The sequence below is a fragment of the Rhinatrema bivittatum genome, chromosome 3, assembly GCF_901001135.1.
Source record: "Rhinatrema bivittatum chromosome 3, aRhiBiv1.1, whole genome shotgun sequence".
Lineage (NCBI taxonomy): Eukaryota > Metazoa > Chordata > Amphibia > Gymnophiona > Rhinatrematidae > Rhinatrema > Rhinatrema bivittatum.
The window spans coordinates 100,228,250-100,247,989 of record NC_042617.1 but is presented as its reverse complement, the minus strand read 5'-3'; the positions used below and the strand labels follow the sequence as shown (position 1 = coordinate 100,247,989).

The following is a 19,740-nucleotide window of genomic DNA, read 5'->3' as shown; positions in this document are numbered from 1 at the left end:
GTAATTTTTTTTACCTCTTCAGTTACCTTCTTCATAGCGTTTGTTTGATCCATTTTCTCTTGGTAATGATCAAGTTCAAATTTATCCATTCTTTTTGTTACCGCCTCCTGTCTGTAGGCCTGTTCGTCGAGTTTCATCGCATTTCCTGCAACCAGGTCCCATAGGGCCTCAAGGGTTACAACCGCTGGTTTCACAATTCTCTGCGGGGTAAATGAGCCAAACCCTTGCTCTTCGGCATTTCTGCCTCTCGATGTTACATAAGTCTGAGTCCCTCTTCCTCCACAACGCTCTCCAGGGTCTCAGCAGGAGCTTGGGTTGCTCCTCCCTCTGTTCCATTGCCAGCGGCGCCTCCCATCTGAGCATACCCGATGTCTTCCCCAATTGGCGTCTCAGCCACCGTGACCTCGGACAGTGGAGAAGCCTGCAGCGGTGTTCTGGGGTCCGGAGGCGTCAGTGATAGTTACCCTGTTGAGTAAAGGGCTCCTTTCCCTTTCTCTCCTGTGGGGCTGGACGTCCTCAAGCCTGAAATCTGGGTCACATACTGAAATATTAAACGTTGCCCCTCAGGATTCTCCGGTATAGGAAGAAAGACTCGGATCTTTCCTTTTCTTTTGTGGGACACTTTAGAAATCCGGTAGAAAAAGCGATTAGAAGAGGCACAGAAAATGGAGCAAGTCAACATGCGACCTCTCCGGCAGCCATCTTCTTGTTATCCCATTTTAATACTAATTCTACTACTGATGTGGTAGCTGTACCCCTCCAAACCCTGGGGGGGGGGGGGGGTTGTTGCATTCTATATTTCAGATCCCGTTTCCCAGCTACTGGAGGTCAGGAAGCTGGACTCTCCTACATTCTTGTTTGTAAATGCTGTAGCACAGAATCAACTGGGATCTCTGCAGGCTCAGATGGAATTTCCAGAATTCAGAGACAGCTGAAGACCTTGGTGAAGGGATCCTTGTCCTTACAGATGTTGATTTCCATCATCTTGCCCAGCTTTTCCAAGAATCTGAAGTATGAGATGTATTCTGGTAGTGAAGAATGTTCTGGCAGATCAGGTAGGGGAGTTAGAGGGAATCCCCTATAGAACCTTCCTTGGAACCAAGAGATGACACTAACCCATGTCCCTAGAGACGATGAAGGCAACTGGGGTGCAGTCATCAGTCATCTCAGAAGGGAATATTACTGGGACATGGTCTAGATGGTGGTGTCCCATGCTGCTTCCTCAGACTAGCTAGATTCCTCCATACAGAAGGATGGTTAAGGGCTAAATCCCTCCATTGGGATCTCTGTTGGGAGCTCGCAAGGTGTGGAGATGAAAGGATCCCCTCCCTTTTAAAGGAACAAATCCACCACTCTGGATAGAAGAGGTAGCTGCCAGTAAGGCAAATAAAATCTTCAATTCCTCTACCTGGTCTATGGGCTGTGTCATCTTCTAACCAGGAATTGGTGGAAGAGTCATCCTCCTGAGAAGTCTCTAATGGACTCCAGGAGGGAGCCATTTTCTGGGTCAGCTGCTTTGGCAGACAAATGGAAACCAGAGGCACAATGGAGAATATCGGATCCGGCATCTTGAAACCAAGTCCTTGATCGGAGATAATGACATCAACAGGGAGGGAGGAAAGTGCAATTAATCAACCTCAGAGCCCCTCATTGCCTGTTCTTGTCTGGAGTCAGGGGCACAAGAAACATTGATGTTTCTGATGCTAGATGTGTTAATGGAGTGAATAGCTGCGTCAGCTGAACTGAGGCCCAATGCATCGAAGGGGCTGTAGGTGCGGAGGCCCAGTGCATTGATAACACCAATGGCAGATGCTTCAATGGTGCTGGAGTTCAATGCATCAACCCAAGCATGCCCAAAAGTCTGCCACAGTGATGCTCTCTACCACCTCTGCTATTAGGAATTTTCAGACATTGCCATTTTCAACTTTGCTTCTTACAAAATCAGTACTTAACAGAAGGCCTGGGTATTGGCTTATGTCTTATCACCAAGTTTTATAATCCCTATAGCTAACAAGGTTAGTGAGGTTGTTGTTTAAAAAAAAAACAAAACAAAAACCTCCCCATGCTCATTGAAATCTGGATTTTAACCATGATTCCTTCATGCAGATCACCCCAGACTTCTTAGAAACCTGATGCTGTTGAACTACTCTGTTTCAGGTCGATACAGTAAAGTGTGCTCCGTCGGAGCGCACTGTCAGCCTGCTCTGGACGCGTGTTTTCCCTTACCCCTTATTCAGTAAGGGGAGGAAAACACGCGGCCCACCCGCGGCACCTAATAGCGCCCTCAACATGCAAATGCATGTTGATGGCCCTAATAGGTATGCGCGCGGGATCCAGTAAGTAAAATGTGCAGCCAAGCCGCACATTTTACTCTAAGAAATTAGCGCCGACCCAAAGGTCGGCGCTAATTTCTTCCGGCGCCAGGAAAGTGCACAGAAAAGCAGTAAAAACTGCTTTTCTGTGCACCCTCCGACTTAATATCATAGCGATATTAAGTCGGAGGTCCCCAAAAGTAAAAAAAAGGAAAAAAAAAAATAATAAAAAATTTGAATTCGGCCCGCGGCTGTCGGGCCGAAAACCGGATGCTCAATTTTGCCGGCGTCCGGTTTCCGAGCCCGTGGCTGTCAGCGGGCTCGAGAACCGACGCCGGCAAAATTGAGCGTCGGCTGTCAAACCCGCTGACAGCCGCCGCTCCTGACAAAAAGGAGGCGCTAGGGACGCGCTAGTGTCCCTAGCGCCTCCTTTTCCCCGTTTTTCCCGCGTTACCTCATTTAAATACTGAATCGCCCGCACCGGCGAAGGGCTGGTGCGCTCGCCGGGAGAGCGGGCGTTCGTCCGCTCTCCCGCGGTCTTACAGTATCGACCTGTTTATGGGTACATCTGCACAATGTAGGTTAACCTGATATTTTCTTATTGCCAGATGCAATAATACAACGGCTATAGGCTAAGAAGGAAGCTGCCAATTCATGCAAGTAACCCCAGTGCCTTCTTGGAAGCACAAAACAGTCATAACACTACTGTTTTGGGCAGAACAGCTGTTCCATGCAGTTACCCCAGTGATTCTTTACTGTCCTCTTGTCTCCAGTCATCCTTTATGTTTATCCTATTAATTTTTTTAAATTCAGTTACTGTTTTATCTTCCCTATCATCTCTTGGAGAGTATTACAGGAATTCACTACTCTTTCCATGAAAAAATATTTCCTAACATTGTTCTGAGGTCTTCCTCATTTCTATAAATTTCCTTTCCATTTAAAAAGATTTGCTTCTTGTGCATTAATGCCTTTCAGGCATTTGAATTTCAATCATATCCCTCATCTCTCTTCTTCTTTAGAGTATACCTATTTAGGTCCTTCAGTCTCATCCCATACTACTTGGTGCAGTCCTCATACCAGTTGGGCTGTCTATCTCTACCCTTTCTGAGAAAGGGATACAGAACTGAACACATTACTATGTTTGACCTCACCAAAGACCCATATAGAGGCCTGTATACCTCCTTTTCTCTACTGGTTATGCCTCTCACGCCAGAATCTCTCTGGCTGTGGTCACCGACATGATCAAAAAGAAAAACTTAAATTACAAAAATGTTTATAATACAAAAAATTGATTTAAACTAGAATGGAGATAATGATGAATAAAGCTGGATATGTGGCAAGGCATTCCTTCCACAAGCATCAAAAATTAAATAAAGACTGCGGGCTCCAACTGTTTTAAAGCAACAAAGCGGCATGTGAAGCCTGGAAAAATTCTAGAATTTGGAAGATGGTTTCCTCCAATTGAGCATGTAACAGGTCAAAAGACTCATCAAGTGTGAAATTTAGAGATGCTTATCTTTGAAAAAATATATATTTTGGGAGAGACATCAAGTAAGGGAAAAACAAGATTCCACATAGATACACCATTAGAATCATACTTGTGCAATATAGCCTATATATTTAGATATATCTAATGTATATATACACACACACACATATATATATATATTTACACACATATACACACACACATATATAATGGCAATACTTTTAGTACTTCTCACAATGCTTTGAAAACAAAGTAACACACGAAGTATGGTACAGTCAAATTTATTTCACCAGGCATTATTATGATCTTAATGTGACCACTTTCAATAGGTAAGTTTGCGTAATAGAGATAATGACAATAACAACTTAGGTCTGGCACAAGTATGCAGCTTTTAACACCTTTGACAAGTGAAACTTTGTCAAAAAGCATTGGTCAGATTGTAATGTACATATGATTACTGGGTATCTTATCATCCCTATTTCTTGCAGTAATATGCAAGATTGTGCAATAGAGAACATTGACTCAGCAATTAAAAACCAGGATAAAAAATAAATAAAAACCCCAAAGGGTTGACATACAGTTCTTTTAAGATGACCTGCTTCCGTTGTGTATATTGCCCATTTTTTGCAGCTCCAGTAAAATATTCTGATGTCCCGCTGAAAGATTTTTCCTGCTACTCAAAATGAAAATATTGTATTGAAATGTGACCAATGAAACTGCATTTATCAAAATGAAAACTTCAGCTCCTAATATTATTGCTGTGTTTTACCCTTCACAGAGTGCAACAAATGGTTCAGTAGAAAATTAGTTTTGTTTTATATCTGGGTCTCTTCTTTCAGGCTTTAATGCATATAATTCATATGTTAACATATACCACAAACAAAGAAGAATGCAATGTAAAGAATATAAATTCCAAACCATTTGAGGGAACTATTGGCACATATCTGACATGTCTGTGGTTTAAACTATGACAAATGCCAGGAATCTCTGCAGCAGACAGCGGCATGTTTGTCAGTTTTTTTTTTCTAAAGAGACTTAGTGGCGCAGTGGTCTTCACCCTTATTCTCTGAAGAATTCCCATTTTCTGTACTTACATGAAAACACCAAATATTACTTTATAGAAGAAAGGGTTAAAACTTTTAACATTAACATTTTGATGATCAGGGTTTGTGGTGTTGGCAAAACGTCCTATATGGACCACAGGGGAGTTTTTTCTGGTCTAAACTAATAGCAAACAGTTCTATGGAGCTTTTGTATGATAATACAGAATTGTAGAAAACGGATAAAAAAAAAAAGGAAATGCTTTTCTCTTCAAGATGTTTCCATTATATTTTACAATCCTACATACACACACTCACTGGCTGGTTTCAATAGCAAGAGGCAGATCTAATGATGCTGTAAACTCATTTGTATAGACTGTGTCTCCTTAGCAGTACTTTAGTTTGTTGCTCTGTTAGCACTACAATATATCTACCTGTATCTTGCTATCTACCTGTATGCAGATCTAGCACATTTCACATAGATTAACAAGGTTGCAGAGGACAGTTGATCTATCAAATTACTCTCCAGGATGCATTATAAATGGCAATCTGACTGGTTGTACCAGATCACGTTTGGTCTCTCATACAAATAAACTGTACAAATGAGTTACAAGTCAAATCTTTCCTAAAATTATACAAATATAATTTTGTTAAAGTTTATCTCAGAAAATTAAAAGGAGAGAACCAAGTAGGGAGAAGAAACTGAACCAAAATTAGTCTTGGATGGGAGAATAAAAGGGAATACTTAAAGCAGTCAGTTTAAAATATTTAAGAAATAAAATTGGCATAAAAGTTCAATTTGTGACCTGCACTATGAAGAACAAAGGAGGAGTACGACAAAACATCTCACAACATTTTCAGAAAGGCCACTGGGAAAGCAGGGAGGGAGACAGAAGAGAAATTAAGTAAGATGCACCAGATTTTATTACTTTTTATTTATTTAATAAACTTGTATTCGCTGAACTGCAATTCTCAGCAGATTACACCATTACAAACATTATAAACAAAGGACTGACAACAAAACATCAACATAGTTACATACAAGGAAAATCAACAATACATCAATTAAATTCAGCAAAACACATCAGTAAAACAGAAATGGCAACAGCAGATAAACAGGTTATTTGATAAATGCTATGGAAGACAAATGCATTTTCAATAGTTTCCTAAAATGAAGTAGTTCAGTTTTGGCCCTAATTGCATCTGGCAAGTCATTCCACAGGCTAGGGGTAGCTACGGTGAACATTCTGTTATGAGATGTAGAAAGTTTAATTAATTTATGAGATGGTGTCTTTAGGAGATTTCGGGAAGCAGAGTGCAGCGCCAGCCCTGGGTGATACTTCTGGATAGAAGACACCATGCCTTATGGTGCAAGGTTATGCAGAGATTTAAAAATCAAGCACAACACCTTGAACTGGATAAGGCTGGCCACAGGGAGTCAGTATAAACTGGCCAAAACATGATCACAGATGGGGGTACCAGTTACCAGACTTGTGAATGAATTTTGAATTGTAAGGATTTAATAGAAGACAAGGGTAAGCCTAGGTACAGTGAGTTGCAGTAGTCTAATTGTGAAAGAATAAGAGCAACTTGAGCAACAGTTCGAAAATTACCAGAGTGGAGGAAAGGCTTCACACACACCAAAGTATGTGCATTTTGAAGGAGGAAGTTTTTTTTTCTTTTTTTATATTAAGGAAGTTTTAATTAAAGAATTAATATGTTGGCAGAGGTGAGAGAAGAATCAACAGATTCTGAGCATGTAAGTAGATAGGAATAATCTGACCTTCAAAACTAAAGACGAAGGAAAGGCTTCCATCTCAGTCCTGCCCATCAGAAGGATCTCATTCTTCTTGACATTCAGGGCTAACCTGTTCAAAGCATGTCAGTTATTAATCTTAGACATACAATCTGAAAGCTTAAAGGTTGCAGTAGGAGTAGATGTAATAGGGAAGTAGAATTATATGCCATCAGCATACACACAAAATACTTCAAGCTTCCTGAGAACAGCACAGAGCGGTGACAAATACATGTTGAAAAGTACAGCAGACAAAGATGAGCCTTAAGGTACATACATGGATAAATCATGTAAATCAGAGGTAGCACTGCAGGACATGAAAAGAGCAAGTAGGAAGATAATGATGAGAACACAGATGAAGTGATACTTAAGAATTCCAACTATCGTAAAAGAATAGCATAATCCACCATGTCGAATGCAATAGAAACATCCAAGAGCACCAGTAGAAATTTGGTACCAGAGTCGAAACCTCTAATACTATCACTAAAAGACAGAAGAAGATTCTTTGTATTATGGTAGGCCCTGAACCCAAATTGTCATGTGTCAAGAAACTTATGCTCCTCAATGTAATCCTGAAGTTGGTTCAGGACTATTTTTTCCATAATCTTAGCAAGATTTGGGAAAACTAGAGATAGGACGATAATTGGGTAGGTCTGCTGGGTTTAAAGATTAGTTCTTTAATACTGGGCAGACCATAGAAAATTTTAAAGCAGAAGGAACATAACCATCATTAAAGGAAATAAAATTGTCCTGTTCCAAACGTTTACATACCCTTAGTTCTTAATATTGTGTATTGCCCCCTTTTGCATCAATGAGACTTTAGTCTTTTGTGAGAGTTATGAATGAGGCCTTTTATTTTATGTGGTAAAGCTGTCCATTCCTCTTGGCAAAAAGCCTCCAGATCCTGTAAATTATTTGGCTATCATGAACTGCATGTTTGAGTTCACCCCAGAGTGGCTCGATGTTTAGGTCAAGAGACCGTGGTGGCACTGCAGAACCTTCACTTTCATCTGCTGCAGCCGCTGAAGGGTCGACTTGGCCTTATGTTTCAGATCATTGTCAAATTGGAAAGTCCAAGTGTGCCCCATGCACAGCTTCCTGGATGATTAATGCAAATTCTCCTCCAATATTTTCTGATATGATGCTGCATTCATCCTGCCATCAATTTTGACTAAATTCCCTGTCCTGCCATAGTTCACCCCCCCCAAAAAAAACAAAAAAAAAACCCAGCAGAGATCTACCTCCATGCTTCACAGTAGGGATGGTGTGCTTCTCTTCATAACGTTTATGGTTGTGATCATAAAATTCAATTTTGGTCTCATTACTTCAATTATTGTCCCAGAAGTTTAGAGGCTTCCCTAGGTACTGTTTGTCATATTATAAGCAGGCTGTTTTGTGGATTTGGTGCAGTAATGGCTTTTTTTCTGGCAACTCTACCATGTAGCCCATTTTTGTTCAAGTATCTCCTTATTGTGCGTGCTGAAATACCCACACCACTTTGTTTCAGTAGAAGTTGCTTGTAGGTTATCTTTGAATCTCGACAAATTTTCCTGGCAGTTGTATCTGAAATCTTTCTTGATTTACCTGATCGTGGCTTGTTATTAACAAAACCCATAATTTTCACTTCTTGATCATAATTTGAACAGTACTAATTGGCAATTTCAAATCTTTGGATATCTTTTTCCAGATTTATAAAGTTGAACTTCTGGTGCTTGCAGATCCTTTGACAGGTCTTTTGCTTTCCCCATGCTTTAGTAAACACCAAAGTCAGTGCAGCCCTGGATGAAATGCACAAGGGTTTTCTCATGAGCTAAGAAACTCATTGACTATTTATACACAGACACTAATTACAATCAAACAAGGCACAGGTGTGGATACCTACCCTTCAGTGCCATCTCAACCTGTGTGTGTCAACTTGAGTGTATATTATCAACCTAAACATTAAAGAGTATACAAACTTTTGAACAGGACCATTTATTTTCCTTTATTGCTATGGTTTGTTTAATTATTGTGTTGTTCTATGATGCATAATAGTTTTAATTTGAAACATTAAAAATAACAGATGTGTTTTGTCTGATCAGTCATGTTTTCTTAAAATGCTACACATCTCACAAATTCTGTCAGGGGTATGTAAAACTTATGAGCACAACTGTATATATTTAAAAATAAATTATATCTATCTATATCTATAGTCACAGTTCAGTCTGTCATAATGCCCATAGGTCTGTAAACTTCTTCAAAACACAGCAGTCCTTGAAAAGAAAAAAAAAAAGAAAAAAATACTTCCAACCTAGTGAGGCACAATCTTTTTCATACATAGGTGTCCTTGTCTAAAATAATTTGAGGCACAGTGCCCTGGACAGACAAAGATCAAGTCAAATGCTGCTGTTTCAATGCACAAAGCTTCAGGCCAGCTCACTAATTAAAAAAAAGTATACAACAGTGTCTCATGATCAATCCAACAGTCCCTCTCGCATGGCTGCTTAAGACAGCTCTAGAATCAGTTTATTCAAACGTATAGCATTGTTATTAAACATCATTTTCCACAAAATGCAGTTGACTTTTCCCTTTAAACCTTTGACTTTTAGGGAAAAACAACCAATTGTAGCCATAACAGAAATACAGTCTACTCCTCCCCACAGCTGCTTAATGCTGAAAGATGAAACAGGGAAAAACCCTCTTTAGACAAACTTTGAGAAAATAAGTCTTATCTGGAGCAGGGTCTTTTTTTTATTTTCTCCTCAGCTCAAAAAGCTTCTCTCCCTCTATTTGGCAACTCTCCTCTAGAGTATCTGCAACCTCTACAGCTTCATTCTCCATGGTCTCTATGCTTGGTTCTCCTCCTCCTTTGACCATTGCTCTCCTAATTGGTGTTGCTGAAAACCAGCAGCGATGAAAGTGAGGAAGCGGCAATGATGGCGATCGAGGAGGAGGGCTGAGTCTCGGATCCCAGCTCACTGGCGGATGATGAGATGCCGACCCGAGCCAAAATGAAGAATTGGTTCGTGGACATCAAGAAAGATATGCTGGTTTACAAAAGAGAAATTATGACCTCAATTGCGGAATTAAAGGATGAAATTGCGGATCATGGGCGGTGGATCTTTGAGGTTGAGGCCCGCGTCGACGCACATGGGGAGGACTTAAAATTGGTTCGTGATGAACACTCCCCTTTCCTTGCTGAAACTGAGCAGTTATCGGAAAAAGTAGAGGACCTGGAAAACTGCTCACGCCGGCAGAATCTTAGATTCCGTGGTATCCCAGGGTCTGCTGAACATCTGACCTGTTCGGAGGTGGTCATTCAGATAAGTAATATGTTACTGCAGGCTGATACGGCGTCGGGAGACCCCACAAATCCACTGACCATAAAAATTGATCGTGCACATCGTACCCTGGGTACTGGTCAGAGCAATAAACCAAGGGATATAACTGCATGCTTTCACGATTTTCATATTAAGGATCGAATTGCTTCAGTTGCTAAAAAGCAAGCAAAATGGAGTTGGAACGGCCTTGATATTATGATATTCACAGATCTCTCACCTATGACAATACGCAAATGCCAGGAGATGAGGAGTATCACTGAGATCCTTCACAAGGACAATATATGCTACAGGTGGCTTTTCCCGTTTGGGTTGAGCTTCACTGTGAAAGGAGTTACACATAGCGTAAAAACATTGCAGGATGCGTCAACAGCACTCAAGGAAGCCGGTCTCATGGGTCTAGAAATACCACCAGCTATCACTAAAACGCCATATCGGACGGAGGACACACGCAGATGGCAATGAGTGGCCAAAGGAGGCCATAGATTACAGCGCAATCCAGATCCCGAGGAATCATCCAGGGCCCAAACATGAGCCCCGGTGGACTGTTCTTGTTCTAGCTAGTTATTCAGGAAGTAAAGGATAAACTTTTTCTTACTTCATCCTATCTAAGTTTAGATATCTTATGGATAACTCTGAGGCGGTGCGATACCAAGTGCCTTGCTGGACTTTAGATCGCCATTGAGGGTGCCAAATGTTTATACATTTTACAGTAGTTTTGGAGATTTATTATTATTGAGAAAATGTTTGAGTTTATATTCTACGTATTAAAAACAGAGAAATAAAATAAAAAATAAGACTGCTTGATAAATAAGTTTTTAGACCTCTTTAAAAGCTTTCCTCCTGATGTAATTCCTGTGGCAACGAGTTCCAAAAGAGGGGCCTGCAATTGAGAAGGCACATTCCCGAGTATGTGTAAGAATGAAAGAGCATGTGTGAGGGTAAAAGTGTGTGTGAGGGTAAAAGAGTGTGTTTAGAGTGTGTACACTTAGAGAGAGAGAAGAAAGTATTTGCAAACATCCCACTCCCCTCAACTAATCCACAACAATATCAGGGTGATTGGAAAACAACATTTCCCAGGTATGGAAAACAGAGAACTTTTTAAAACATCATTAGTTTTAATTATTGGGTGGTAATTTGATGTGTCTATTATTTTGAAATTCTTTGGGGGAAATTTTTGAAACTTTTTATGAGTTTTTAATTATTGGATATCCTATTCCTCAGCAGTTTTGAAATATTTATTCTTTTTATTAGTATGGTTTTACTATTATTATTGTTTTATAAGAACATGCCATACTGGGTTAGACCAAGGGTCCATCAAGCCCAGCATCCTGTTTCCAACAGTGGCCAATCCAGGCCATAAGAACCTGGCAAGTATCCAAAAACTAAGTCTATTCCATTTTACCATTGCTAGTAATAGCAGTGGCTATTTTCTAAGTCAACTTAATTAATAGCAGGTAAAGGACTTCTCCTCCAAGAACTTATCCAATCCTTTTTAAACACAGCTACACTAACTGAACTAACCACATCTTCTGGCAACAAATTCCAGAATTTAATTGTGTGTTGAGTGACAAAAGAACTTTCTCCGATTAGTTTTTAAATGTGCCACATGCTACCTTCATGGAGTGCCCCCTAGTCTATTATCTGAAAGAGTAAATAACCGATTCACATCTACCCGTTCTAGATCTCTTATGATTTTAAACACCTCTATCATATCCCCCCTCAACCGTCTCTTCTCCAAGCTGAAATGTCCTAACCTCTTTAGTCTTTCCTCATAGGGGAGCTGTTCCATTCCCCTTATTATTTTAGTCGCTCTTACTGTACCTTCTCCATTGCAATTATATCTTTTTTGAGATGCGGCGACCAGAATTGTACACAGTATTCAAGGTGGGGTCTCACCATGGAGCGATACAGAGGCATTATGACATTTTCCGTTTTATTCACCATTCCCTTTCTAATAATTCCCAACATTCTGTTTGCTTTTTTGACTGCCGCAGCACACTGAACCGACGATTTCAATGTGTTATCCACTATGACGCTTAGATCTCTTTCTTGGGTTGTAGCACCTAATATGGAACCCAACATTGTGTAATTATAGCATGGGTTATTTTTCCCTATATGCATCACCTTGCACTTATCCACATTAAATTTCGTCTGCCATTTTGATGCCCAATTTTCCAGTCTCACAAGGTCTTCCTGCATTTTATCACAATCTGCTTGTGATTTAACTACTCTGAACAATTTTGTATCATCTGCAAATTTGATTACCTCACTCGTCGTATTTCTTTCCAGATCATTTATAAATATATTGAAAAGTAAGGGTCCTAAACAGATCTCTGAGGCACTCCACTGCCCACTCCCTTCCACTGAGAAAATTGTCCATTTAATCCTACTCTCTGTTTCCTGTCTTTTAGCCAGTTTGCAATCCACGAAAGGACATCGCCACCTATCCCATGACTTTTTACTTTTCCTAGAAGCCTCTCATGAGGAACTTTATCAAACGCCTTCTGAAAATCCAAGTACAATCTTGATTTTATTGTTTGATGCTTTATTGTTGAGGCTTGGTGATATTTCAGTTTTTCCATTTTGTTCTGCATACAGGGTCTGGCTTGTGGTGTCCAGTTCAGTTTGTGTCTGCACGTTTTGGGACTCAGACAAGAATCTTGTATCTGTATAAAGAACAAATTAAATGTAAAAGTCAGTGTTACCTGCCTTCACACATTTTTCCTTTGCTATAAAAGGCCTAATACCATATGGTTCCAAGGATCTTTTTTTGCAAGGTTTTCTGGTTGGCACTATAGCAGTGCATGTAAATAAAATATACATATTGCTGAAAGTGATATTTTTACCCAAGAAGAATGTACTTTGAATGTTCTTTTTCAAATAAAATCTATTGGTATAAGTGCACAATTTTTTAAAATTATGTGTGGGGAGGGCTGGGCTGGGGTGTTGGAGGAAGGCACAAGGCTGCAAGGTTTGTCTAAGGTGCTTAATACCCTTGCACTGGCCCAGCTCTAGGGTAAACATATTTAGCCCCTTAAGTCTTATTTCACAAGCCTTTTGTTGCAGAATTTGCACCATCTTGGTAATTCTTTGGACTGCTTGGTGTCAAATTGGGTCCCCAGGTACTTTAAGGACTGGGAGGGCTTGAGGCTGCTCTTTTCCATGTTCACGACCCAACCGAGTTCCTGTAGGAGGAACCTGATCCTGCTGGTCACCTGGAAGCTCTCTTCCACTGACCGCCAGGCTCAGTGGTCCAAGTCAGGATGCACCAGGATCCCTTCTTTCCTCAGTGCTGCCGCCACGACCACCATAATTTTGGAGAATGTTCTGGGGCGGTTGCCAGACCGAAGGGTAACGCCTGGAACTGGTAATGGCAGCCTAGTACCACAAAGCGTACAAAACCCTGGTGGTCTTGTTGGACTGGAATATGAAGGTAGGCTTCGGAGAGGTCCAGAGAGATTAAGAACTCTCCCGGTTGCACTGCCATTATGACGGAGTGGAGAGTTTCCATGCAGAAGTGTAATATCTGGAGATGACGGTTGACGCTCTTAAGATCCAGGATGGGCTGGAATGAGCCCTCTTTCTTAGGCAAGATAAAATAGATGGAATAACGCCCCATATTTACTTGGGGTGTGGGTACCAGAGTTATAGCCCTCAGACTGAGGAGCCTTATCAGTGTGGTTTCCACTGCCAGTTTCTTCAGCTGGGAGTGTGTTATGGTTATTGATGTTTGGGTGGATCCTTGGACCCTGTGGCAGCTGACCATGCCCATGGAAGGCAGTCCCGTGAGGGACCACGGTGTCAGGCTAGTCTCTGGACACACAAACACAGATTTGAATCTTTATTTAAACAGTTTTGGAAACCACCAGAGGTGGCAGTAGTGAGTAGTAGATGTTGAGCCCAGCTGGGCGAGTATCTCACAGGACGCTGGAAAAGCGAATCCTCTGCTTGGCTGTGCTGTAGTGGAAAGAGACAGAGTTATGAGTACACAGTGAGAAACATACAGAGTCCCAGGTAGAATAGGAGAAGCTCTGAGACAGGGAGAGCAGGCCCTCGAGGAGCGAGTACCTGATCCCTTAGAGAGACCTAGTGGTATTGTACTCACACAGCGATTCCACTAGACAAGAGGTCTGGCACTGGAACAGAGGGCAGGCCCTCGAGGAGCGAGTACCTGGTTCCAGGGAAGCAGTACTGAGGAATAGATGGTAGTTGTACTCACAGATGGAAACTGTTAGTGAAGTCTTCCAAGTATTTTATTTATTTATTTATTTGGGTGTTTTTGTATACCGGGATACGTTGGGAACATCATCTCGGTTCACAGATAACTTAAAAATAGCAACAAGCTTTACAAAGAACAAGGAATAGAGTGAAGGTTAATAATAAAAGTAACAAAGAAATTCCAACAGGTAATACAACAGGTATTGTAACAAGCTATTTACAAAGTGTACATTAAAGTGAGGTCATCGTGACTGAATGGAATAGTTATCGGAATGAGTATTGCAGTGAACATATTGTTGCGAGTGAGTTAAGGAAGTTAACATTTATTTATTTTTAATTTTTATATACCGATGTTCCTGTAAAGAATACATATCGCACCGGTTTACAAGGAACTGAACAGTCGCCTCCAGGGCGGAAATACATTAAAACAGTCGTCTCAAGGCAGAATACATTAACACAAGTATACAGGAAAACTATTAAAAGAGAACTTTCATAAACTCAATTAAATGTAACCGTGAACCATAAATCAGGAACATATGTACAGAGGTAGGTTTATCGTCTGTCGCTTCACCAGATTTTAGCTCTCAGGGAAAGCTTGAGTGAATAGCCAAGTCTTTAGCTTCTTTTTGAATGTCGGAAGGCATGGTTCTTGGCGGAGGTCCGGTGGGAGCAGGTTCCAAAGATGGGGACCTGCAGTGGACAGAGCTCGTTTCCTCAATGAGGTTTTTGTTGGCTGGGTGTGAAGCATGTTCTGGTATGCACTTCTGATCGGTCTATTGGAGACGTGTTGCTGTAGTTGGAAGGATAGGTTGAGGGGGGAGATGTTGTGAAGAGCCTTGTGAATCATCATGAGGGATTTAAATGAACATGAATGTAACAGGCGGCACATGAAAATCAGGGTATTAAAGGTGGTAAAAGGGAGATTGTGCGGGGGGATTAGGTGAATGCCTGTTTAAAGAGCCAGGTCTTTAGGTTTAAGTCTTTAGGTTTAAGTCTTCCAAGTAGAAAGGGTTGTAGATGCAGGCAGCGACTCAGGGAACATGGGCCCTCAAGGAGCGAGTACCGGTTTCCTGATAGCACCTGAAAGAAGCAGAAGAGGCCCCCGAGGAGTGGGTACCCCGTTAGCAATAAGAGTTCTAGATAACGCTGGAGTGGCAGAGTAGCTTCGGTACGGAGAGCGAATCCCATCTGTAGAATTCCGGGTTGCTAACTCGATTAGCTAGCAAAAGGTGCAGGCTTAAATATCCGGGCAGCGTGACGTCATCTCAGGGGGACGCCCCTGAGGTTCGCGCCAACGAGGAAATAATGATGAGGGCGGCGCGCGTGCCCTATGATATCTTGGAGGAACATGGCGGGATGCAGCACCAAAGCTGGTCCGGGGACACCGGAGAGGTCGGCAGACAGACGTCCGAGATGAGTGGGAGGAGCCGCAAGAAGAGTGAGGTAGGCGGGGCGAAGCCGTCACAGACCGACTGTCGCAACAGAGTGGCAAGGTGATATGGTGAATCTGCCCCAAGGGATGCTGCGAAATTCCAGAGCGTAGCCTTCTTGTATGACGTCCAGTACCCATTTGTCCGACGTGATCTTGACCCACTGCTGGTAGAAGAGGGAAAGTCGACCCCCATCTCCTCTTCCCATGGATGGGTTGGCCCAACTTCATTGGGAAGCTTGGCTCGAGCCTGAGTCCGAACTTGTCCCTCTTTTGGGTTGCCGGTTCCAAAAGGACTGAGACCTCTCCGAGGGTCGAGGTGACTGGAACAACGGGTTTCTGTAGGGCTGGAAGCTCCCAGTCTCAATCCTCATGGGAGAGGGGCACTGAGACCTCTTTTTCCTGTCTTTCGGTAGTCGGGGCACTGGAGATTCGCCCCACTTACTGGCTAGCTTCTCCAACTCGCTTCCGAATAGGAGGGATCCCTGAAAGGCCATCTTTGTGAGGTTCGCCTTAGAGGTTGCATCCGCTGACCAGTTCCGCAACCATAGCTGTCTTCTGGCTGCCACCACTAAGGCTACTCCTCTGGCCGAGGTACACACTAGGTCTGAGCTTGCATCTGTCAGGAAGGCTGCAGGGGATTCAATCGCCTCTCTGGTGTGCCCTCCAGAGCTATCTGCCTCTTTCACAAAGAGCAACAGGAGCAAGCCACCAGGGCACAACAGGAAGCGATCTGCAGTGTCATAGCTGTCGCGTTGAAGGCTTGCTTAAGGATGGATTCTAACCACCTATGATGAGCATCCTTCAAAGCCGCCCCTCCCTCTACAGGGATAAATGTTTGCTTCGAGACGGCGCAGACCATGACATCCACTTCGGGGAAACACAGGTGTTCCTTGACTGCTGGGGCCAGAAAATACAAGGCTTGCAAGGCCCGACCTCCTTTACAGCTCTCCTCCGGGGCATCCCATTCCAGGTCAATCAATTCCTGGTTAGCTTCCAGCATTGGGAAATAGCAAGAAGCTTTATGAAGAGACACCAGGATGGGGTTCTTTTTTGGCTCCACCAGAGGGTCCATGCCTTTCTTCAGGGTCTGGGAGATTAGTGCCAGTAATTCATCTCTGTGGAAGAAACGAAGCATGGTCCCCTATGGTTCTAGGCCTGGAGGGATTTCCCTGTCCTCCAGTGGATCACCATCATCATCCATGGTATCTGGGTACCTGTCAGGGATACTCTTGGTAAGGCGTGGCATGTCTCGCGGCCCACAGGCAGGACTGGGAGAGCGAGGCCCCCCCGTTAAGGCTCAACACGGGCAAAGATCGGGGCTGACTGCGCCTGAACAAAAGCTAGGAGGCCCTGAAAAAATTCCAACCAAGGCCATCAGATCCATATTTGTCCCAGGGAGAACCAGGACAGGGTCCCCTGAACTACCCTCTCCCAGGGAGGACACCATCCCGGAAATGCTCAGGTCCAGGGAGTGACCGGATAAGGTCGCGGCTGACCTGTTCTTCAACTGGGCTTGGAAAAATTTTGAGAATCCAGTCCTCCCTGGTCCTCCTCACAGTGCTGACACAGGCAGGATTACAGGTCAGACTGTGCAGCTCTAATATGGCAGGCCACGCAGAGAGAGTGTCGCCTGAGCTTCTTTGCTGCCGGGGCCATAGCCTGTGTGGTTTGTGCGTTTAGCCTGTTATTGTATATTGTGCGCGCACCGACTTGCCTCGGCACGCGTATGTGTAAGCGGTCGGTTGTGCATGAAGTTATGTGTGAAGCTATATGTGTATTTACACGCACATTAGGCGCACAGAAGGCCGGCCCGCAGCACGCATACCGATGACGAAGGGGAAAATGGCGTCGCACCAAACCGTGCACAAGATGGCGCTTCCGCGAATCGCCACATGGAGAGTCGACTGAGTCGAAAACGGGGCCTAGCCCATCAGTAGGGCCACTCAACCCACTCTGAATCCTCTTCCCTCACCCGAATGGAGATCGGGAACGACGTTGCTACGGCGTATTGAGCAAGGAGACCGGAGGAAAGACTTACCGAATCCCTTCCACGTCTCTGGATCGGAGGAGTTCTTCTCTACTTAACTGGTCTCAGTGCTTACTGGCTGAGAACAGAGACTGTCTCCAGCTGCGGGAGAGAGGGCTTTGGCCTCTCACTGCTGCACTCTTGGCTTCTTCACCCGCTGCCTTTCAGCTGCTTCAGCAGCTAAGTCCATGCCAGAACCGGCTACTGGTATCTTGAAAATCGCCTCAGGAAATCTCAACTGGGGGAAGGACCCTTAGATATCACCACAGGAGAGTGGGGTTTGATCTTCTTTTAAAGCGAAGGTAAAAACGTCTTTGTTTGTTCTGCAATCCCGCTAACACCATGCTAGTGTGGGGATAGCATCCGCATATGCTACGAGACGGAGAGATACTGAAGAGCTGAGGTCACTGCAGGGGTATATCTAGGGTGACATCAGCTTTGAAACCTGACTCCGTCTCCCATCTGCTAGCAGAGGAACACATAACCCACTGGTCCTGAGTCCATCTGGCTATACGCTAGGACAGGAATGTTACCTGCTAAGCACCTGGTCATACCTTGTGCTCTCTCTGTATTGCTCAAACTATTTAATTTGAAAATGGTAATTTTATGTAATTATTTTTAGCCTAGTTTTCTACAAGGGAGCTGGCCTTATACAATATTCATGTCTGTCTCACCTTAACTTTAGAACCAATTTCACTCAAATTTGTGACACAGATAGAACAACCAGGGATTCCTGGTTCATACTTTATACAGTTGTGTGCAAAAGTTTAGGAACTCCTGGTCACACGTATGTTTCGCTAAATCTCTAAGTGAACAGAAGCTGACACAGCTCTAGATGGTATAAAGTTATTAAACAAGCATATTCCTACAATGCTGATTTTAACAGACTGAAAAAAATTAAAAGTGAATAGAGCACTTGTCCAAAAGTTTGAACACCCTACCAGTTAATCCATTACTGTTTAAAAATAGGGAGGATAACTTTCAAAACTAATCGCATGCACCCATTCACACATGTATGTACACATGTACTCTCTACAGCAGGACCAGTCCTCTGGAACAAACTACCGACTGATCTAAGACTGGAACCCTGCCTCCACACCTTCCGAAGGAAACTTAAGACGTGGCTTTTCCTCCAAGCCTTCCCTTAACTCAAATTAACTCGTCATACCCAGATCAATGAACTGAATGTCTATTACTTTCATAACATATTGTATGATAATTACCTAGTTAATCTCTTTCGCTCTTACTCCTACTTCACTTATTCCTAGCTACACTAGCTCCCAAGTTCAATACCCCTGTTTATTGTAACTTTGATTTTTCGACCTTTCTTATTTATGTTTACTTTGGTTTTTATTTTTACTTTGGTTTTCCCCTGTTCCATGTAAACCGGCCTGATATGAATCCCATTCATGAAAGGCCGGTATAGAAATATTTTAAATAAATAAATAAATAAATGTATATTAGCACACACCAAAGCTGTTACTGTTACTATGTGGAAATGATGGGGTAAATTTTAAAAGAAGTGCGCGTGGCCTACATGTGTGCGAGCGCATGTTACAAAATCGGGGGTTGGCGCACGCAAAGGGGTGCACAATTATGTATCTTGCAAGCGCCAAGTCGTGCTGCCTTCCCCCGTTCCCTCCCAGGCCGCCTCCAAAATCGGAGTGGCCTGAAAGGGACTTCCCTTCTCCCTAACCTGACCTTCCTACCCCTTCCCCTAACCTTTCCCTCCCCCTAGCCCTACTCTAACCCCCTCCAAAATTTTTTATTTACCTTTTGCGTTGTGTCTGGAGCCTCTGACCCTGCCCCCGGTCCGCCCCGCCCAACCCACATCCCGCCCCTTTTCCGCCCCCTTTAGTAAAGCCTCGGGACTTACATGCGTCCCGGGGCTTTATGCACGTTGCCGGGCCTTTTGAAAATAGGCCCGGCGTGCGTAAGCCGATTTACGCACATAACCTTTTAAAAATCCGCCCCGATATGAGCAGGTTATAAAATATGAGTACATATGCATGCACAAATGCACACATAAGTGAAAACCACAAGTGGCGCAAGTTTGGCCTTGTCCAGATACATGAAGATTTATCTGGCTTTGTAGCAGCACTTAGCTG

At 43.1% G+C, this 19,740-nt stretch overlaps 1 protein-coding gene across 8 annotated transcripts in view; it reads right to left on the bottom strand.

Annotated features, from left to right (window-relative positions):
• Positions 1–19,740, bottom strand: part of SLX4IP (SLX4 interacting protein) — a 343,277-nt gene that overhangs the window by 19,471 nt on the left and 304,066 nt on the right. For 3 of the 8 annotated variants that reach the window (XM_029593535.1, XM_029593536.1, XM_029593537.1), the window contains one exon: positions 4,380–4,474. The exons of the other annotated variants lie outside the window; for them this stretch is intronic. In XM_029593535.1, coding sequence (XP_029449395.1) covers positions 4,380–4,474 — 95 coding nt within the window. The remainder of the gene's footprint in view (positions 1–4,379; positions 4,475–19,740) is intronic. 8 annotated transcript variants of the gene reach the window in all.